The sequence below is a fragment of the Sus scrofa genome, chromosome Y (genome assembly GCF_054392235.1).
Source record: "Sus scrofa isolate SSC_HxYL_T2T_F1_AM1 chromosome Y, Sscrofa_HxYL_maternal_Yorkshire_Landrace_v2.0, whole genome shotgun sequence".
NCBI classification, from domain to species: domain Eukaryota; kingdom Metazoa; phylum Chordata; class Mammalia; order Artiodactyla; family Suidae; genus Sus; species Sus scrofa.
The window spans coordinates 19,674,126-19,697,188 of record NC_139402.1 but is presented as its reverse complement, the minus strand read 5'-3'; the positions used below and the strand labels follow the sequence as shown (position 1 = coordinate 19,697,188).

General features: G+C 38.4%; 1 protein-coding gene across 8 annotated transcripts in view; it reads left to right on the top strand.

Annotated features, from left to right (window-relative positions):
• The first annotated feature begins 11,229 nt into the window (after positions 1-11,229).
• LOC110257894 (gamma-taxilin) overlaps positions 11,230-23,063 on the top strand; it is a 45,623-nt gene continuing 33,789 nt past the window's right edge. For 5 of the 8 annotated variants that reach the window (XR_014836233.1, XR_014836231.1, XM_085009101.1 and 2 more), the window contains exons 1-3: positions 11,230-11,404; positions 19,463-19,766; positions 21,801-21,892. Coding sequence is in view for 5 of the 8 variants with exons in the window: in XM_085009101.1 (XP_084865227.1) it covers positions 19,478-19,766; positions 21,801-21,892 (381 nt within the window). In the remaining 3 variants the exon portion in view is untranslated. Of the gene's footprint in view, positions 11,405-11,525; positions 11,786-12,186; positions 12,277-19,462; positions 19,767-21,800; positions 21,893-23,063 lie in introns of those variants that run through there. The other 3 variants (XR_014836232.1, XM_021080892.2, XM_021080893.2) reach the window with 2 other exon arrangements.

The window sequence follows — 23,063 nt, the reverse complement described above, 5'->3', positions numbered from 1 at the left end:
ACAAATATCTGAGCAAAAGTAAGTGAAATAGAGACTAAAAAGTCAATTGAGGCATTCCCATTGTGGATCAGTGGTTAAACAAAATGACTAGTACCCATGAGGATGAGGATTCCATCCCTGGCCTTGCTCAGTGGGTTAAAGATCCAGAGTTGCTGTGAGCTGTGGTGGAGGTTTCAGACACTGCTCAGATCCAGTGTTCCTGTGGCTGTGGTGCAGGCCAGTGGCTACAGCTCCGATTCGAATTCTAGCCTGGGAAACTCCATATTCCCTGGTGTGGCCCTAAAAAGACCAAAAAGAGAAAAAAAAAGTCAATTGAAAAGACCATTGAAGCGGGGATGAAAAGATGAAGGCCATTGTAGGACATGAAGCTTATCTTCCCCTCAAAATACTTGGACAATGCATCTACGTATGGAATTATTCTCACAGAAAATGTACTGAATGCTGGCAAAAGACCTCAGGATTCTGACAGAGCAAGAAAAACTTTATGAAACTTGGTAGGACAAAAGAAAGAAGAAAAAAGAGAGAGAAGGAAAATGAGAAAGGAATCAGGATGGGACCTACATCTCCAGGATGGAGGTAGAAATAGAAAAAAATCCTTAACCCTGGGCAGTATCCCACCAGTAAGGAGATCAGTGGGCACAGAGAAGGAATTCCAGAGTGCTGGAGGAGAACACAGTAATTGGTGTGAAGCAGTTAAAATGGAAATAATCCTTCAGAAGGGGTCTTGTGCTATAGCCTTGCACTTCCCAATCCCATATGCTGCTAGAAGCAGGGGTTGGGAACTGAAACTCCAGCTCTGAATATGAGACTCAGAGAGAGATGGGGCTGAATACCTGGGGAAAAAAAAAATAGGTTGGCTGTGTGGAAACAGCCTGAAGGGACTAAAGTCTAGGGAGATCACATTTGAGGGTATAAGCTGAGAAAATCAAATTGGGCTTGGAGGCCAGGAGGCATTTTGGGGTGCTGGAGGGACGGAGTGGGATACACCACTAGAGCCTTGTAACCTGCACACACTCTCAGGTTGAAGGACACCACTTGCTCTAGCTCCAGGAGCCATTCCTGGAGCTGCTGCTGCCTAGCAACAGCTGAGGAGTGACCCCCCCACACTTAGAGCTACAGAAAGTAGTCCTGAAAGCAGTCTAGCAGAGGGACTGGCATGTACCCTGCAGCTACAGAGGGAATTCATGCAAGTGGCAGGGAATGGCATTTAAACCCATGCCTACAAATATCTGTCTCACAAACTGCCCAGCAAAGGGAAGGACCAAGGAACAGCAGAGCCTCTGGGACTGCAGAGAGTTCTCCCTTGAGAGATCAGGCAAGGGAGTGACTGGGGAAACAATGCACACCCCCATTGCTACAGAGTGCTGCCTGGCAATAACTATGAAGGAGCCCACCACCCCCTTGGAACTACAGAAAGAGTTCTCCTGAACCCACCAAAGAAAGGGAATGACTTCAGGAACAGCACTTGTCCTGACAGCTACCCCACAAACTGCCCAGCAAATGAAGGCGTGAGGGAAAAGCATCTATCCCCTTGGCTACAGGGAGCAGTCTCTAGTGCCTCCCTCACAAAGGGACAGACTGTAAGAGCAAATGCTGACAATGGCAGCTACAGAAATTGGTCCTTAGAACTGCCCAATAACAGAAGGAGTTGCAGGAGCCACTGCTGCCCCCTTTGCTAGAAGTGCAATCATGTGAACCATGAACCAACACCACCTCCTTCACAGATACCATCCTGAGCAGCCACCCTGCTCTTGGAGAAGTATTGTGATACTACTGCTCCCATTGTGTGCTCTGGGTACATGTGAGCAGCCACCCACCCCAGAAACTCCAGGATTGGACTTGAGCTGCTGCATCTTCACACCTTAAGATGATGATAAACATAGACCAAGTTAGATAATATGAAATTACAAAGAAATAGGAACAAGGAATGAGACAAAACCCCTCAAAAACAACTAAATGATGAGGAAATAGGCAATCTACCTGAAAAAAAAAATCAAAATGATGGTAATAAAGCTCAAATCCAGAGATCAGAAAGAGAATTGAGACACACATCAAGAAGTTACAAGAATTGTTTAACAAAGAACTAGAGGATTTAAAGACCAAGGAAACTATGATAAATAGAATATCTGAAATAAAAAAATACACTACAAGGAATCAATAGCAGGATACCTGAGGCAGAAAAATGCAGACAGAGTGGTGGAAATCACTACCACAGAAAAGCATAAAGAAAAAAGAATGAAAAAGACTAAGGAGAATCTGAGGGACTTCTGGGACAACATTAAACTTACTAACATTAACATCATTGGGGTTCCAGAGGGAGAAGAGACAGAGAAAGGGCCACAGAGAATATGTGAAGAGATTATAGCCCAAAGCTTCCCTAATATGGGAAAGGAAAAACTCACTCAAGTTGAGGAAACACAGAGAATCACATACAGGATACACCCTAGGAGAAACACAGCAAGACATACTAATCAAACTGACACAAATGAAATGTAAAGAAAAAGCATTAGAAGCCACAAGGGGAAAGCAACAAATAACACAAAAGGGAAATCTGCTAGAGATATCAACTGCTTTTTTTTTTTTTTTTTTTTTTAGCAGAAACTCTGCAAGATAGAAGGGAGTGTCAAGATATATTTAAAGTGAAAGAAGGGAGGAATACTCTACACAGTAAAGCTCTTACTCAGATTTGATGGAGAGATCAAAAGTTTTCCAGAGAAGCAAAATGTAAGAGAATTCAGTACCTCCAAACTAGCTTTACAACAACTACTAAAGGAAATCCTCTAGGCAGAAAAAAAAAAGGCCAGAGTTAGAAAAATTGCAAGTGAGAAAGCTCACTACTAAAGACAAAAATAACATAAAAGTAGGAATTCACCAACTGACAAATATATATCAAAACTAGTAAGCATGAGAAGAGGACAGATGCAGAACATTGAAAATGAACATGAAATTAAGAGACCAGCAACCAAAAATACTTCTGTACACATACAGATGGTTCTATCAACATCTAATGGGAACGATAAACCAAAAAAACAAAGGACAGACGCATAAAAAAGGAAAAGCAAGCCAAATACAACACTACTGGTAGTTAGCAAATCACAAAAGAAGACAACAATTGAGGAGGGGATGAAAAAAGAAAGACCAAAAAAAAAAAAAAACTAAAACAATTAAGAAAATAGCAGTAAATACATACTCATCCATAATTACATTAAATGTAAATGTTAAATGCTCCAAATGAAAGACACAGATTAGCTGAATGGATACAAAAACAAGACCTATGTACACACTATTTACAAAATACCTACATACATACTGAATGCCAAGGGATGGAAAAAGATATTACATGCAAAAGGGGATCAAAGGAAAGAAGTACTAATATAGTCATATCAGTCAAAATAGTTTTTTTTTAATTTTTATTTTTATTTTGTCTTTTTGCTATTTCTTGGGCCACTCCCGCGGCATATGGAGGTTCCCAGGCTAGGGATTGAATCGGAGCTGTCGCTGCCGGCCTACACCAGAGCCACAGCAACACGGGATCCGATTGCGTCTGCGGCCTACACCACAGCTCACGGCAATGCCGGATCGTTAACCCACTGAGCAAGGGCAGGGATCGAACCCAAAACCTCATGGTTCCTAGTCGGATTTATTAACCACTGCGCCACGACGGGAACTCCCAAAATAATTTTTAAAATAAAGTCACAAGAGTCAAGGAAGGACACTACTGAATTTCAAAGGATCACTACAGGAAGAAGATAGAACAACTGTAAATTTATATGCTCCCATTTTATATACATAAATATGAAAAAATAATATATAATATATATAAATGAATATGGTGATTTATATATACAAATCAGTATATATATTCATATATATATGTATACGAATAAGATAATTTCTCCAGAATAGGAGATATGGATAGTAATACAATAATGGTGGGGGAATTTAACATCCCAGTTACAGCAATGGACAGATCATCCAGACAGTATATCACTAAGGTAACACAGTCCTTTAGTGACACATTAGAATAGATAGATTTAACTGATATTTATGGAACTTAACATCCCAAAGCAGCAGAATATAATTCCTCTCCACTGTACATGAAACATTCTCTAAGATAAATCATATCTTGGACCACAACAAAGCCTTGCTGAATTTTTAAAAAACTGGAATTCTTTCAAGCATTGTCTCTGAACACAAGGCTATTATACTAGAAAGCAAACATAAGAAACAAACAGCAAAAAACATAAACTCCTGGAAGCCTAACAATATGCTACTAAACAAACAATGGATCACTGAAGAAATCAAAAGGACATCAAAAGATACTTAGAGACAAATGACAATGAAGACAGCAAAATCCAAATCTCATGGGACAAAGTGAAAGAAATTCTGAGAAGGAAGTTTATAGCAATACAAGTTATCTCAGGAACTAAGACAACACTCAAATCAACAAGGTAACCTTACACCTAAAACATCTAGAGCAGGAAGAACAGACAAAGCCCAAAATTAGTAGAAGGAAAGAAATCATCACTATCAGAACAGAAATAAATGAAATAGAGACAAAGAAAATCAAGATTCATGAAACTAAAATTTGGTTCTTTGAAAAGATCAATAAAATAGACAAATATTTAGCCAGATTCTTCAAGAAAAAAAGGGAAAGGGCTGAAACCAATAAAGTTAAAAATGAAAAAGGAGAAGATACAACTGACACCACAGAAATGCAAAGGATCACAAGAGAATACTACAAGCAAGTATATGTCAAGAAAATGGAAAACATAGAAGAAACAGATTTTCATAAAAGTACCACCAACTAAACTGAAACAGGAAGTAATAGAAAATATAAATAGACCAATCACAAGACTTGAAATTGAAATAATAATTAAAAACTTCCATAAAAATCCCCCAAAGCTACAGGACCTAATGGCTTCACAGGAAAATATTAAACATTTAGAGAATAATTAATACTTATCACTTGGAAACTCTTCCAGAAAATTGCAGAGGAACACTCCAAACCTTATTCTATAAGGCCACCAACATCCTATCCCAAAATCAAAGATACCACAAAAAATAAAATTACAGGCCAATATCATTGATGAAAATTGATGCAAAAGTCCTCAAGAAAATATTAGTAAATTAAATCCAACTCTATATTAAAATGATTATATACTGTGATCAACTGTGTTTTATACCAGGAATGCAAGTTTTCTTCAATGTCTGCAGATCAATCACTGTGATACACCAAATCAATAAACAGAAGAATAAAAACCATATGATCATCTCAATAGATGCAGAAAAAGCTTTTAACAAACTCTAACACCCATTTCTGATATATAAAAAAACCCTCCAGAAATTGTGCATAGCACAAGCATACTTCAATACAGTAAAAAGGCATATATGACAAACTTATAACTTACATCATTCTCAATGGTGAAAAACTGAACTCATTTCTGCTAAGAATAGGAACAAGAAAAGGATGTCCACTTTCACCACTGTTATTGAACATAGTTTTGGAAGTCCTACCATGACAATCAGAGAAAGAAAAGCAATAAAAATTAGTCAATTAATCCAAATTGGAAAAGAAGTAAAATTATCACTGTTCATAGATGATATGAAAATACACCTAGAAAATCCTAAATACATTATCAAAAAACTGTTAAGAGTTTATCAGTGAATTTGGTGAAGTTGTAGGATACAAAATTAATACACAGAAGTCTTTTGCACTTCTATATATTAACAATGAGAGATTAGAAAGATAAATTAATGAAACCATCCCATTTACTATCACATCAAAAAGAAGAAAATTCCTCAGAATCAACCTACATAAAAAGAGATTAAAAACCTGGCATCATGGCTCAGTGGAAACAAACTTGACTAGTATCCATGAAGATGTGGGTTTGATCCCTGGTCTTACTCAGTGGGTTAAGGGTCTGGCATTTTTGTGACCTGTGGTTTGGGTCACAGACACAGCTTGGATCATGCATTCCTGTGGCTGTGGTGTAGGCTGGCAGCTGGAGATCCAAATGGACCCCTAACCTGGGAACCTCAATATGCTGTGGGTGCGACCCTAAAAAGACAAAAAATAAAAAATAAATAAATAAAAAGAGAGGTAAAAATTTGTACTCTGAAAATTTTGACATTGAAGAAAGAAATCAAAGGTGACACAAACAGATGGAAATATTTACAATACTCTTGGATTTGAGGAATCCAAATTTTCTAAATGACTATATTGCCTAAAGCAATCTACACATTCAATGCAGTTCCCATCAAATTACCAATTACATTCTTCACATAACTAGAAAAAATATTAAAATTTGTTTGGAAACAGAAAGGACCCTGAACAGCCAGAACAACATAGCAAAAGAAAAATGCAAATGGAGGCATCAGGCTCCCGACTTCAGACTAAACTACACAGATACAGTATTCAAAACAGTATGGTACTGGAACAAAAAAGAAATAAAGATAAATGGAATAGGATGGAAATAAATAAGCCCAAGGACCTATGGTCAACCAATCTACAACAATAGGGTAAAAACATACAGTGGAGGAAATAGTCTTTTCAACAAGTGGTGTTGGGAAAACTGGACACCTACATATAAAAGAATGAAATTAGAACACTTTTTAACACCATACCCAAAAGTAAACTAAAAATGGATTAAAGGTCTAAATATAATGCCTTATACTATGAAACTCCTAGAAGAAAACATAGGGGGAACACTCTTTGGCGTAAAACACAGCAACAGCTTGTTTGATCCATCTCCTAGAATAATGATAATAAAAACAAAAATAAACCAAGGGTATCTAAATAAACTCAAAAGTTTTTGCACAGGAAAGGAAACAATAGAAAAACAAAAAGCCCACAGAATAAGGGAACATCTTTTTAAACAATGCAACTGATACATTCTTAATCTCTAGAATATACAAACAACAAAAACAAACAACCCAATCAAAAAAAGGGCAGAAGATTTAACAGACATTTATTCAAAGAAGCCATATGGATAGCCAGTAGGAACATGAAAAAAAATGCTTGCAATCACTAATTATTAGAGAAATGCAAATCAGAACTACAATGAGCTACTCACAGCAGTTAGAGTGGGCATCATTAATAAGGCAACAAATAACAAATTCTGAAAAGGGTGTGGAAAAAAGGGAACACTCTTACACTGTTGGTGGAAAACAGTATAGAAGTTCCTCAGAAAATTAAATACAGAACCACTGCATGATTCAGTAATCCCACACCTGGTCATGTATCCAGACAAAACTTTCATTCAAAAAGATACACGCACCACTGTGTTCATTGCATCACTACTCACAATAGTTAAGACACAGAAACAACCTAAAGGTCAACCTAAAGGTCTGGATGAAGAAAATGTGATACATATGTACAATGGAATATTACTCAGCCATAAAAAGGAAAGATATAATACTATTTGTAGCAACATGGATACAACTAGAAATTCTCATATTAGGAGAAGTAATGCAGAAAGAGAAAGATAAATACCATATATCTCATATGTGGAATAAAAAATAGGTGTAAGTGAAACTATCTACAAAACAGAAACAGACTCACAGAGAGAACACTTTAATTAAAAAAAAAAAAAAAGGTAACACAGGAAAGAAACACCAGAAACACAGGATAAAGGTTTTATTCTCATTTTATATATGCTATATATATTAGGTGACTCTTCATAATAAAGTTTCAGGAAGCTAGTTTTCCTTGATGAACTTGGTTGGAAGCCACATGAAACTAGCTCCCTTCTGCCTCTGGTTGCCATGTAGGTCAATGACATGAACTATTGCATCCTTTTCTGAGATCTCTTTACTTAAAATTCCAATTGTACTTTGATGAGCCAGCACACATTCTTAGGCAGTTACTTGCATAGCCTGGAAATTCAGGGGCTATATCTTTCAAATGTTAATATTTTGCAGGGAGACCAATTTTAAAACATTCTTGCACACAGACTTGCTGGCCTGCTGCAAGAGTTTTATGGATATGTAAGGGAGTTAATTCCTGAAGGGAGAGCAGGATTTGTCCTGGTATGGATCCTGGAATCCCCCATGATAGATATAATTCTCATTGGAAATGAATGGGAACAGGGAGGTCTGAATGTCTCATCAGTAAATATTACCCTTCCCAGTAAATTTAAAGATATTTTTAGGTCTGCATGGAAACTCAATTGTGTGGTCCTGGATCTCAGTACATCACCCTGATTGTAGAAGAATGCAAGGAGCCACAGGACACCCAGTATTGTGGAGTCCTGAAAGACCAGTTTTCCCACGAAAAGTACAGTTTTGTGTGCCTTTGCTCATCTGCTTATTTGAATTTTATAGAATAAAGAGCTACAACAGAGGGAGGAATTAATAAATAGACATAGAGAACTGACTTGTGTTTGCCAAATGGGAGGGGGAGGGAGTGGGATGGATGGGGATTTTAAGGTTACTAGATGCAAACTATTACATTTAGAATAGATAAGCTATGAGGTCCTATTGTACAGCACAGGGAACTCTGTCCAATCTCCTCGGATAGATCATGATGGAAGATAATACAAGAAAAAGAATGTATGTATTTATTTGTATGACTGGGTTACTTTGCTGTACAGTAGACATTGTCATAACATTCTAAATCAACTAAACTTTAATGAAAAAATTTTAAAAATATTAAAAGTTAAAAAATCTTTTAATTTCTCCCTCTCTGGATTATTTAAACAACCTACAGAGACACAATGATGCTGAACTTAATGGCCCTTGGGAGTTCTATGGAAGCTCTGTATGTGGTGAGAAACATTGACCTTTTCCATTTCCTTGCAAAGTGAATGAGTTACAGAACACTTCTTCCTAGTATGTGTGAGGGGGTGATGGGTTGTGGGTGCTGTAAGCAGGGATCATCAGGAAATTATCTATTTTTATTCAGAATTGTTTAATTATTGACAGTTGGAATTTTGATAGAGCCTACTGACTCTTTTCTCTCTTTCTTCATTAGAACCAGATGATACGGCTGGATATAATGTTTTGGCAAACCCTCCAGGACCAGAGAAGCAGGATGCTGAAGATGAGGCTTTAAGTGACGTGTTTGAATTTGATCCAGTTGCTGGCCACTGGGAGTCAGCATTCATGCTAAACCTGTGGAGGAGGACACTGTGGCCTTTCTCCCACTTTTCCTAGGTGCCACACACAGTTTGTGTGTATGTGCAAGGGGCGTGGATATAAAGGAAATCAGTAAGTGTAAATATCTTGAAACTAGTTGTCCCTATCTTAGAATGAGAACTGGGGTTTTACTGCAGATCCCTGGTTCTGAACAGAAAGGAGCCCAAGGTGGGGCCCACAAAGGAGTTGCTTTAATGGTATATATATCCCTGCTGTTTTGGCACCAGGCAGTAAGGGGTTCCGGTAATTTATTTCCTGACTGCCAGTGCTAGAAAGGTGGTGGGGAGGAGGTTGGGGGAAAGGAGTTTTGTTAATGTCTTTACTGATGGCTCCTTCACCCAGCAAGAGTCTTGAGAACTTAGCTTTAACAAAGGCCTAAATAGTCATTCCTTTAGTTTCTTATCATGGTTGTGTTACTTTTTCCTTGGAAAGTTAGGCTAGAGTTATTTCATTGGAAGCATTCCTCCAAAAGCCTCTGCAGGTGAGGATCTAATTCTGGAGAAACAGTAATAGGAAGCATCCAGATTTGCAAAGGATGAAGTACTGCTATTTGCAAGACATACTCCTGTATATAGAAGATAATAAGGAACAGGAACATCAGCTAATAAATGAATTCTGCAAAGTTACAGTAAACAACAGGCAGGTCAACCAAAGTGAACAGTGTTTGGACCCAAAGCACAGTATCTCTGAACAGTTAAACAATGGTCAAAGTTCTGGTGAAGGGGCAGAATTCTGCACAGGTGTTGCAGCCAGAAAACTCAAATTCTGAAAGCCAATACTCTTTTGCTTTTTGCAAAGTACATACGTACCTCAGAGATCCTGCTAGTTTTATTCCAAATCATTGAAATATAGTAAGGCTAGCACTAAAGGAAGTCACAGACATTTTTTGTTTGTTTCCCATTGTGATTAAATTTATTTACTCTATATTGTGGCTTAAGTGTCCAGTTCCATTACATCTAAAACTCAATGTATGATCATTAATTAAAATTTTTTTCTGCTAAATTATGCTAATAATTGTATGCACCAAGTTGTAGTAGTAATATCAAAGCTAATTGACCACTGATAATCACAAAAAAAAATAGAAACATTGAAATTGGTTGAGTATTCACCTGATGCAAGTCGAACCCCATTATTTCTTCAGCACACATTAGTGAAGAATTGCTATTCACAATCGCAATCATGGGTGAGACACGAGTGGCTCCATAGCAGGAGGAGGACACTTTTACAGAGAGGAAAAACAAGTTGGGAAACAGTCCATAGGTTTTCATTCATGGTTGCCTATTCGCTAGGAAAGAGGACTCCCTTCTTCCCACTTGGCTTTTGGTGTGGTCTCAAGATGTGAGGGCTTTCCTTTGCAGTCTGTAATTCCACTTAATTGAGGTTTCTGTTTATTATTACTTTTTTTTAAATCACAGAAGGCAAGATGAGAGCAAATTATGTTGGAAAACAGTGCCAATAATTTGTCGGGTGCAAGAATGCCACAAACCTTCAATTTGTAAAAAGATGAAATATCTGTGAAGCACAATAAAACAAGGTATACCTGCACTGCCCTGGTAATTTAAGAACAATAAGAGATAAGGCCACTAAAAAGACATACGAAGAAGAGCAAAACAGGACGTACAACTATTCTCACCTGATCCTGAATTTTGCCTTTTTAAACAGTAGAATGCTTTATAAAAGCTCTCGGGCATAGAGTAGTAAATCGCCTATAGAAAACTACAAGTCCCATCAAACTGCAAAGCACAACCACCATCATACTCTCCTGTTCTCAGAATGCTACCCTCTGCCTTCAACCCAAACCTGGCCGGTAAACTATCATTGAACAGTTTGTGACAGGGTGGTTCATTATCCACTCCTGCGCAAACTCACGGGGAGGAGCCTAGGTAGGGGTGGGAGGGCGGGGATATTTTTCTTTGCCTTTTGGTCCGGAAGCCTGTACCAACCTCCGATGCTCCCCACCCCCATCTCTCTTGACCTCTCTGCGCAGATCCCGTCACGTGGAGAGCGCTACTTCAGCGATTGGCTCTGGGACTTGTTAGCTTCCAAGCTTCCGTCTTGCGGGTCATACTGGCGGATTTGAATGCTTTCGTCACATTTTGGCGACGCGAGTAGCCAGCGCGGGGTGGAAGTAGCTTAGCCGGCGCTCAGCAAATGGTTGAGGCCGGGCTGGAAGGACGCTTACGCAACCCAAAGCAAATCAGAGTTGACACTAGGCTCTGGTGGCGGTGGCGGCGGCGGAGCGTGAGGGAAAGTATAACCTGTACAGGTTTGCCTGTTCACTCTTCGGTTACTTTAATCGAGGGACAGACATTCGGCGTTTTCTCCGGGGGCTGAGGGGGGTGACGACAGTGGGGGAGGTATAGTTTATGTGGGAGGAGGAGGTCCGTATTCGAATAAAGTGATGGAGGGGAAGTGGGGTTTGGGTTGCGTGGCTTGGGGGAATAGACGGCGTAGGAAGGGTAATCATGTCTATGATCCAGTGGGTGGGATGCCTTAGTGCCCTAGGCATGACAACCACGTGCACGGGGCGCCTAGGGGTTCGCGGGAGCCTGAAGTCTTCTCTACCAGCCTCCGAGGTCCCAGTGCTCGCTGCGTGGGGCGCCACCCTCGGTAGACTGGGGACGAAGACTCGTCCTCTTCGGTTTTGGTGAGTGTACATACAGGTTGCTCTGCTGTGTGAGTTAGGGCTGAGCAGGCAGGACTCTTGCGTAGTTAGATAATGGCTTGCGGACTAAGGCTGAGATGCACCTCCCTTTCCCATACCTTCCTTTGCTGCTCGCCCCCGGGCTCTTAGTGGGTAGCAGTGGCGGACCTCTAGGAGCTGCCTGGTTCTGGAGCTTCCACTCAGCATCACCAACCACAGCAAAGCTCGGCAATCGGGATGCGGAGTTGATGCCTAGGCATCAACTTGTCTATTTCTTTTTTGTTTTTTAAACCATCTTCCTTCCTCTTTTCTTTGACTTTGGTTTTTGCTTGAGCTCCTCCCAAACGCTGCCTTTACTTGTCTTGCTTAAAGTGCTTTTCCTTGTCTAACTGGTTGCAGAGAATCGAGATCTCCTTCAGAATGCAAAAATCCCACTTGTTCTGGGCCGAGTTTGTAGAATTACAAAGTTTACACAACGACCTGGATCCATACAGGTATATGGTTTTGGGAGCCCTGAAGTTGAAATTGCAGGCAGAGGGCCTGGCATAGTAGAAACCCTTTTTCTTTCTATGTTCTTTTGAACATATTGAAGGGTTCACTTCTGTATGAAGCTATAAAATATTTTTTTTAACCTGTAAGGTAAGCTTCAAAAGGTCCAGTTTACGTATGAGCAAAGTCTCAAGAATGAACTTTTTTTGACCTGTTTGTGACGTCAGATATTGTGACTTTTCTGTATGAAGGTGTTAATGCTTCACAGCTTTCTTTTTCTCTATGATTTCTGGAAGAAAGTTCCGGTATCTGGGGGTTTAAAACAAACAAAAAACTGGATGCCTCTTACTCTATCAAATCAAAATTATGGCTTCATATACTCACGTAGGGACAGCTGTGATTTAAAAAAAAAAAAAAAAAAAAAGCACCACTGCAGTTTAGAACATAAGTTCTGTTTATATTTCCTGGGATGGGGAATGTTGTTGAATTAAGAACAAAAATGTTAACCAGCTTTTTAAATGATTAAGTTAAAAGGTAAATATTAGACCCTTTAAGGAATGGATTCTGCTTAATAGCTGGATATGAATAGTCATAGTTTTTCTACCATCTCATTTGTGTGAACTCAGTTTACATTCCTCTTTTCTTTGCTTGTGCTTTTATGGCACCTGAGCTAAGCTTTGCTTCTCTCTCTCTCTTTTTTTTTTTAGGAAGCAAAAATAATGTACTGTATGATTCTTTTATTTTTAAATTATTTAGGAAGTTAAGAGGAATGTGACTCTTCAGTCACTGTTTTAGTCAAGGAGATGTTTTATTTGGTTCTCTTAATTCAGAACAGCCTGTTTCTCTTTAATTTTAATTCTATTTATTTTTGTTTGTATTTTTTTGTGTTTTTGTTGTTAGCTGCTATATAGGTCAAAGCCCACTGTCAGAAATCTTACGAACAAGGTCTCTTACCCATTCTTGCACCAGCAAGCTGCATGAGAAATGATAGCTGCTTCTGTGTTGAGGTTGGGGTATTGTAGGCAGGTGAATTAAAAACTTAGAATGTTCTTCTTTAAGTAACTGTTTGGTTGTTGGCTTTAACGATTTTCTAGAGTTTGAAGAACATTGATTTTTGCCAACTTAATTGTTGCTTCACTGCAGATGTGGTTGCTGGAGGTTTCTATCTTACTATTTTCTCCTTTAAAAATTTTTTTTGAAAAGTTTAGTTATAGTTATATACAATATTATGTAAGATTAGGGTGTACAGCATAGTGGTTTTCAATTTTTAAAAGTTATACTCCATTTGTAATTATAAAATATTGACTGTATTCCCTGTGCTGTACAGTACATCCTTGTACTTAATTTAGATTCCACCTATAAATGATATACAGCATGTGTTTCTGTGGTTCATTTCACTTTTAATACTTTCTAAGCCTGTCTGTAGTGCTGCAAATGGCAATATTTCTTTTTTTAATCACTGAACAATATTGCATTGTGTGTGTACAAGGCAACTTTATATTTTGGCTGTTGTAAACAATGCTGCTGTGAAAATTGGGGTGCATATATATTTTTGAGTTAGTATTTTTTTTTTCAAATATATTCTTAGGAGTAGAGTGGTTGAGTCATGTGATAGTTCAATTTTTAGTTTTTGAGAAACCGCCATATCATTTTCTATAGTGGCTGCACTCCACCAACAGTATCTAGAAGTATTCTCTTTTCATGTTCTTGTCAATATTTTTTCTTTGCAGTCTTTTTTAGGAAACTTCTTTTTGCTTTTTTAAAATTTTTCTGCCTGTGCCGTTGGCCAGGGATTTATTTGTGGTTTATTTGATGATAGCCATTCAGATAGGTGTGTGGTGATACCTCATTGTGGTTTTAATTTGCATTTCTCTGATGATTAAACAAGTGCCTCTTGCTCTGTAGGTCCTTAGGAAATGTCTATTCAGATCTTTTGCCTATCTTTTAGTTGGGTTGTTTGTTTTATTTATGTTGGGTTGTATGAGCTGGTCATATATCTTGAATTTTTTCTTTTTTCTTTTTTTGGTCTTTCTAGGGCCACGCCCATGGCATATGGAGGTTCCCAGGCTAGGGGTCAAATTGGAGGTACAGCTGCTGGCCTATGCCACAACCATAGCAACACAGGATCCGAGCTGCATATGCAACATACACCGCAGCTCAGGGCAAGGCTGGATCCTTAACCTACTAAGTGAGGCCGGGATTGAACCTGCGCACTTAAGGTTACTAGTCAGATCCGTTTCTGCTGAGCCATGATGGGAGTGTCTATCTTGAATGTTGATCCCTTACCAGTCATGAAATTTGCAAATATTTTCTCCCATCCAGTAGGCTGTCCTTTTGTTTTGTTGCTGTGCAGAAATTTTAAAGTTTTAATTAGGTCCCATTGTTTAATTTTGCTTTTGCTTCCTTTGCTTTAGGTGACAGACCAAAAAAAAAAAAACGATATATATATATATATATATATGTATACATATACGTGTATATATATGTGTATATATATGTATATATGTATGTATATGTGTATATATGTATGTATATGTGTATATGTGTATATATATGTATATATGTATGTATATGTGTATATACACATACATACACACACATGTATACATATCTCATTAGGGTTTATGTCACGAAGTGTACAGGCGTGTTCAAGGAATTTTGTGGTTTCTGGTCTTACTTTTAGGTCTTTAATCCATTTTAAATTTATATGTGTATATGGTGTTAGAAAATGTGCTAATATCGGAGTTTTACAAATAGCTGTTGATTTGTAATTCCTATCCGTTATTGACAAGACTATCTTTTCTCCTTTGTATTTCCTTGCCTGCTTTGTCATAGATTAAAAAACACATCTGATAAAGATTAAAAACTTGTCTAAAGGAATAGCTCCTGGAGAAATATTTATTTATAATTAACATGATTGTGTAATTGATAGGGCAAGTTACGTGGACAGTTTTGTTTATGTAAAATAAGATTCGCATTAATGTCCTAGATAAAGTCCTTTGCTTCCTTTTTCTTCCTTCACACCAGTTCCTTTTCCTTTGCTCCTAATGATTTACTTTGAGGTAATATAATGAATGTGATAGTATTTGACATACCTAAAGTATTAAAAAAAATTAATATTGACCATCAACTATGTTTAAAATTTTCCCATTTGTGGCATTTTCAGGAGAGTACTAGGTGATCTTTAAGTTTCATTCAGACCCTGAGATTCTGTTTTTAACATTAAGTTCACTTCCCAGTTGAATTTATTTTTTGTGAACTTCCATAAATTCTTGGACTTGTTGGAAAAGATGTTCCAAATGATCTCTGCTGTCTATGTGTGTTACCGAATAATTCAGTTAATATTTATTGTCTTGTGTGTTGGTTTGAATCCCAAGTAGTTTTCCTAAAGTGTCCTCACAGTAACCCTCTCTCTCCCCACTTTTGCCCTTTAATCAGCCATTAGTAATACTTACTTGCTAAAGTGATACTTGATTTCCTGTTCCTATAAGGTAGAATCATTTAGTGGGGAATAGTTCATGAAGCTATACCAGTAGTTTGGAAGATGATTTCTTCTTTAAGAATTGAAGTGTGGACCATGTTAATGTAATAACATGTGTGGTAGAAAAAATAAAGCAAGGAGTTCCCGTCATGGCTCAGTGGTTAATGAATCTGACCAGGAACCATGAGGTTGCAGGTTCGATCCCTGCCCTTGCTCAGTGGGTTAAGGATCCAGCATTGCTGTGAGCTGTGGTGTAGGTTGCAGATGCGCTCAGATCCCGTGTTGCTGTGGCTCTGGCATAGGCCGGCGGCCACAGCTCTGATTTGACCCCTAGCCTGAGAACCTGCATATGCCATGGGAGCGGCCCTAGAAATGGCAAAAAAAAAAAAAAAAAAAAAAAAGCATGTGATCTCTCCCCACTCCCACCCCTGGCAATTTGCTCATGTCCTGATCTCTGAAACCTGTGACTGTGTTACCCTGTGTGGCAAATGTAATCCTATGTAATCTCATTGGTGATTACATAGGATCTTGAGATGGGGACATTGTCCTGGATTATCCAGGTGAGCAGAGAATAATCACAAGGGTCCTTACAAAAGAAAAGTAGAAGGACCAGAGTCAGTGAGTAGGGACAGAGAGATCTGAAGATGTTATGCTGCACACTCTGAAGATGGAGAGGAGGTGACAAGCTAGAGCATGCAGTTGTCTGTAAACCTGGAAAAGGCAAAGAAAGAGATTCTCTCTTAGAGCCTCCAAAGGGAACACAGCACTACTGACCCATTTGGGCTTCTGACCTTTGGAACTGTAAGATATAAATATAAATTTTTAATCCATTAGGTTTGTGGTAAGTGTTTAATAGCAGTCATAGAAAACTAATGTAGCATGCATTTTATAGAATGTGCTCATTCAGGAATTATTATAACTGTCCTCTTATGGGCCAGCAGTTTATAGTCTCATCTAATCTTATAACTCTCTAAGGTAGCTTTACAGATGAACTAAAAGACTGACCCCTACTCACAGCCACTCTGTAAGTGGTAAGTGGTGTATTCAAAGGTTAGGCTCTTTTAACTCCAAAGTTATTATCTGTCTTGTATATCTGATATTTTTTAAAAACTTTCTTAAATTATAGTTGATTTACAATGTTCTGCCAATTTCTGCTGTAGAGCAAAGTGACTGAGTCATACATACATACATATACATTATTTTTCTCACGTTCCATCATAAGTGACCAGATATATTTCCCTGTGTGGTATAGCAGGATCTCATTGTTCAGCCACTCCAATGCAATAGTTTACATCTACTAACCCCAGATTCCTAGTCCATCCCACTCCCTTCCCCTCCTCCCCCTGCTCTGCTTGGCAATCACAAGTGTTTGTTTTTTTTTCATTTGTGCCGTATTTTAGATTCCAGATATAAGTGTTATATGGTATTTGTCTTTCTCTTTCTGACTTACTTCACTTAGTATGAGGATCTCCAGTTGTGTCCATGTTGCTACAATGGAAAGAGCTGCATTCAGTGGCCCGGCCTGCCTTTCCTAGTTGTGTAGATGAGGTGAAGTGTGGGAGTTAATGCCAGGATTCTTTCCTAACTGGATTTTTGAGAAGCAGTCCTAATGCCAGATGCCTGTGGCTGACAGGAAGTGTGAATAGGAATGTTGTAAGAACCTTGACCATCACCTCCTTGCTAATGGCTGTTTTGGTAAAATGTGTATCATTTTTGGACAGCAGATATCCAGAAACTGATCACTTGACACACCAGTTCAGAGGATACAATGGCATGAGTCACACAGAGACTTGTGACATGAAGGCATCTTTAGGGTTTGTGAGTTCCAAAGCTACTCTTATTTGTTTTTGTTTGTTGGTTATGTCTTTTTAGGGCTGCACCTGTGGCATATGGAGGTTCCCAGGCTAGGGGTCAAATTGTAGCTGTAGCTGCAGATGCCAGCCTACACTCTGGCGATAGCAACACGGGATCTCAGCCCCATCTCTCACCTACACCAAAGCTCAGGGCAACTCCGGATCCTTAACCCACTGAGCAGCACCAGGGATCAAACCTGAATCCTCATGAATGCTGGTCAGATATGTTTCCTCTGAGCCACAGAGGGTACTCACCAATGTTACTCTTACTTTTGGCTTTCCCAAATAGGAGAATTTCCACTGGGACTTGTGGGATGGCTTAAGGAGAAGCATACGGCATTTTATGTGTAACCAGTATATGTATAGTCATTTGTACAATACATTTGGGTATAGAGCTTGGATTTAGAATTTGGATAATAATAGGAGTCAGCTCAGAGCTAATAATTGATCTTAGCTTCCTTGAACTGTTGTGAACCTTCCCCCAAAATAAGTGGCTTGTATGCCAAATTTTGAGTCCCTCTATTCTCCGCTGAACCCCAGGAAACTAGGATGGGTGTGTATGGCCTGCGGTTCCACTTGTGGCTGGGGAGATCTTGGCCAACTTCTGTGTAAGGTGGCTAAAACACTCAGGGAATCCAGGGAAAAATAAGTGGGTTGCAAAAAGAAAGAAAGAGAAAGTCCACATTAGTAAGCAAGACATGTTGTTTCTTTTACTTTCGAATAGCTTACACTACTTATCTAGGCTGTTTACAGCCTTACCCTAGCGTTTACTTTTGCTTGAAGGCCAGAGTGGCTGAATGAAGACCAGGCAGAGATAGTAAGATTGGTCCAATGTGGGAGCTTTTAAATTCCTGTGTTCTCTCTTCTGTCACTTTCTGTCTACTCAGATTTTTCTCTGCTGCTTTTTGCTGGTTTTTGTTCTTGACCTCAGGCTGTTGAAATTAATACTTGTGCCTTGTATATTTTTATTTAAAGCTACACTGGAAGCTGCCCCAGTCCCTGAGACAACTTCCCCAAGAGTGAAATGTACTCGGGTACAGGTTTATCAAGGAGCTGCCCAAGAGGTTGAATGAGACCATAATCCTTGTAAATAATGTCTGTATTGTTCCCTCTGGAACCAGTAGCCTTCACTTAGAGTCTGGGCTGCTGTCCTTATAGCATGGAGAATGGTAGACAAGAAGTTTAAGGCTCTGCAGGCTAAGAACCCAGTTGGTATCCATGAGAGTGCAGATGCAATCCCTTCCCCCCCTCAGTGTGTTAAAGATTGGGCATTGTTGTGAGCTGCAGTGTAGGTTGAATGTGAGGCTCACTTCTGATGTTCTGGCTGTGGCATAGGCCAGCAGCTGCAACTTTGATTCGACCCCGAGCCTGGGAACTTCCACATGCCTCAGGTGTAACCCTGAAACAAACAAACAAACAAACAAAGGAAGTCTAAAATCTGACTGTGCTCTCCAACTTTTGTGTAGTCACTAAGCCTTCACTTGGGCTATGATTTTTAATTTTCTTTCTTTAACTTTTAGTAGGTACCATAGTTCTGCAGCAGTTGACTCTGATAGATTTTGCCAGCATATTAGTTATTGGAGGGATATAGCCTTGGATTTTTCCATTTCCATTGTTAAAGTAGTCCTCTCCCCCCCCTTTGATTCTAAGAATTATTGCTGTTTTATAAACTACTATGAAAGGGAAAAGAATAATACTGTCAAATGATTGTACCATGTCCAAAAAGTAAAAACTGATTTAAACATGAGCAAAGTGGGATGGAAAACTGAATTTTTACCTACTGCATATGTTTTCCTCCCTTGATTGCATTTGGTATAACTCCTTTTTTTCCTATTTTTTTCTGCTCTTTTCCTCTAGCTTGTGGTTGGCACAATGGAAGACTCTAGCATTTGCAGACTAGGAGTAAAAGTAGATTTGTTGCATAACTCCCAATTGAATGATACTCCTCAACAACATGACTCGAATTATGGTAGCACAACTAACAAGAAATCACTGGAAGAAGATGAAAGCAGTAGCTTTATAGCAAAGAACAGGAATTTGCTGAGCCCAGTATTCTGCACACAAGAATCAAGAGAGGAATCCCAAGGGCCAGAAGCTGGAGCAAATTCTTCTGATTGTCAGCAAGATTCAGAGGGCCACAGAAATGAAGAAAAAACCTTAGGTAATACTCTCTGCTTAGGGGTTGGACATTTTCACATGCTGCTTGTTTAACTTGTGTTTTTGTTTGTTTGTTTCTGCAGTACAGGTAATTATGGAGCATGCCCAGTGTTGAGGTACATGTTTAGCTAATAACACCTAGTTTCTTTGGTCAGGTCACTATGCCTCCCTGCTGCAGTTATATGCAGGAAGTGAAAACAGCAGAAATAAGTGGTTGGTTTTGGATGCCTTGGTTCTTTCTCTCTGAATAATTAAGAACTGTTTTCTAGAAAAGAATTGTGGCCAGTTTGGCAGAAGTGGTATTTGATTTGCCTTATTGTTTGATCATTTAAGGTAGTCTGACTAATAAGTACAGTGAAAACTATGTGTTAGCTCAGCTTATTGAAGACTATTCTCTGAAGTTTCAGAATTATATATAATATATAATAATATATACATAATATGTATAAGTATTTATTTGTAGTTTAGAAAGTAGGTTAATAAGATTGATCTTTAGAACATGTTTTATCTCCCTTAGTTAGTTTGACAATTAGGAGTAAGAATGTGATATGTTAAATTTCATGGCTGAAACCTGAAACTCTTATTTCACTTTCCTGGTTGCCACTTGATTTTTCATTCCTATTGTACCTAACGTTTACCATATTTGATTTGAGTGATTTCTGCATAAGCCTACAACTTGAAATTTTCTTTCTTAAACCACTTTTCACTACTTTTTTAAACTTAATAAAATTTATAGGGGTATGAAAAGTATTTATAATTCCTTACAAACTGACAAATATCTTCAGAATCAATAGTCACAGCACTAATACATAAAATGTAGCTCTGGGTTAAAATTGTTTAAAGTTGTTGTTTAAAATCTTCACAAATTGAAGTTTACGTCACTGTTACTTCTATTCATTTAATCATTATATTTCCCCCTTTTCTGTATCATCCTGAACTGAAGGAGAAGTTTTAGTAGATAACAAAGTTATTCTTTTTGATGTTGGCCTGTTTCTTCTCTTTCATTCCCATAGAAGTTCTGTAAAGTATGTCAAATATCAAAGTTCTCATCACAGTTTTAAGTCAAATATTCTGTATATGAGAGTTAACATTTTAGAAAATAAAAAGTAATCTCAGGGTAAGAAATACAACAATATTTCTTACTTTAAAGTGTCATTCATACTTCCTGTCTTAGTCATCTGCTTTCTCTGCCAAAGTTATTCTGTTCTGAAACTCCTTCTTGCAAGGGAAGAGCTACTTTGTCTTTTTTTCCTGCCACTAAATTTGGTTAACATGCAGAATATGCTCAGCGAATAATGAGGAAACAATCATACCTCTTTGGTTGTAGGTAATGTTATGTGTCACCCCGTGCATTTTAGATAGACAGTGTGTACTGTGTGAATGCTTTTTGAGCTTTGCTGTATGTTTTCACTTGGTGAGGAGGAATACTTGAAAAACATTCTACCCTTTGTAAAAGGTCTTGAAATCAGTGGTTTAGTTAAGAATTCTAAACCTTCAAAAGTGTTCTTGTTACTGTTTAAGTGCTAAATAGGTAACAGCTAGCACTGTTGGTAAGTGAAGAAATTTGGGTGATGTTGCAGCTAATAAAAAGTATTGAAGGAGTTCTCGTCGTGGCTCAGTGGTTAATGAATCCGACTAGGAACTTGAGGTTGTGGATTCCATCCCTGGCCTTGCTCAGTGGGTTAGGGATCCAGCATTGCTGTGAGCTGTGGTGTAGGTTGCAGATGCAGCTGGGATCCCGCATTGCTGTGGATGTGGTGTCAGTCAGTGGCTACAGCTCTGATTTGACCCCTAGCCTGGGAACTTCCATATGCCGCGGGAAGCAGCCCTAGAAAAGGCAAAAGGCAAAAAAAAAAAAAAAAGTATTGAAAAGAGTTTCTACAACTTTAACTATATGGCTTCTTGAAATAGCAGGTGACTTGCTGTCTCTCACTACAGCCTTAAATTATATTCTAAATATCAATATCAGTTTTCTGTAGAATTTACAGGTTGAATTAATGCCATCTTTTTGCTACTTTTTTTTTTAATTATTCACCAGGAAAAGAAGTATTATTATTAATGCAAGCCTTAAACACACTTTCAACTCCAGAGGAGAAGCTGGCTGCTCTTTGTAAGAAATACGCAGATCTCGTGAGTATTAAGGGAGCAAGGCCCACATATAGTATGGCAAAATGTTTAAAAATATTTTTATGATACAGTTTACATGTAAAATTATATTTTATTGCACACTTGAAGGGAAAATTACATTTATTGGGCCTTGTGTTGAATGTATGGCCTAATAGTGTGAAACGCTATGTGGAACCATTACAGTGTTTTCTGAGATGTCAAATTGATTTCCTAAATCAACCCCAGCATTTGTAGATGAGCATTTTTGTTTTTATGTTCAGCAGCCTCACAGTTGGGAGGGAGTGATTTCTATGTTTAAATTCAGAAGTTCAAGTCATAAAAGGAATCCTTAAGATTAAAGCTTATACATTTTGATTGAAATTGGGAGTTACATGAGAACAGTGCTATTTTTCAGGAAATATTTACTGAACATCTGCTATATGCCAAACATTGTTCCCTTTTCTACCTTCCAGAGAAACTGACTCACGGAAGATTTTGTTTTCTAACCAATGTTGTTTCAAGTAGCTGTCTTTTTTTTTTTTTTTTTTGAATTATGAAGTACTCTCAGCATGGGACCCCTGCTGTCCTTTTAAAAGTGAACAATGGAAAACTCATAGAACCCTTGGAAGAACAGTTGTGGAAAAATTTTCAGAGTAGTTGGCTATAATGTAAATGCCAAAATTCTTGCATTTTCTGAAGCATATATATAAAGTATCACTTTCATTTGTTATTAAAGCAACTGTTATGCACCATAAACATTACTGTGTTTTGTCAATAAGTGGTTCTAAGAACAAAGCTGGAACATACTGCTGTTTCTTCCTTCCATACACATGTCCCCCACTTATCAGGCTTCTGATACTCTGAGAAACAGGAGTATCTATGAAAGTGACCTTGAGCTGTCTGCATGCAGAGATGGCAGCAATCGTTGCATTGCTGGGCTCAAGAAAGGAAAGCTTCCACTGGATGTCAAACTCACCAATAATATAGTCACATGATAGAAATTAAGTGAGAAAAAGAAAACGGGAAAAAAATTAAGTAAAGAATGAAATTCGGCTTAGAAAAACAGCAGAATAGAAGGTTAGGTTTGTTTGCTAATGTGACAGCAGCAGCCAGCCATGAGAAGATGAGGGAAGAAAGAAATCAAATAGCATAGTGGTCTAGGGCAGTCTGTCTCAAATCAATGCATATCGTGTAG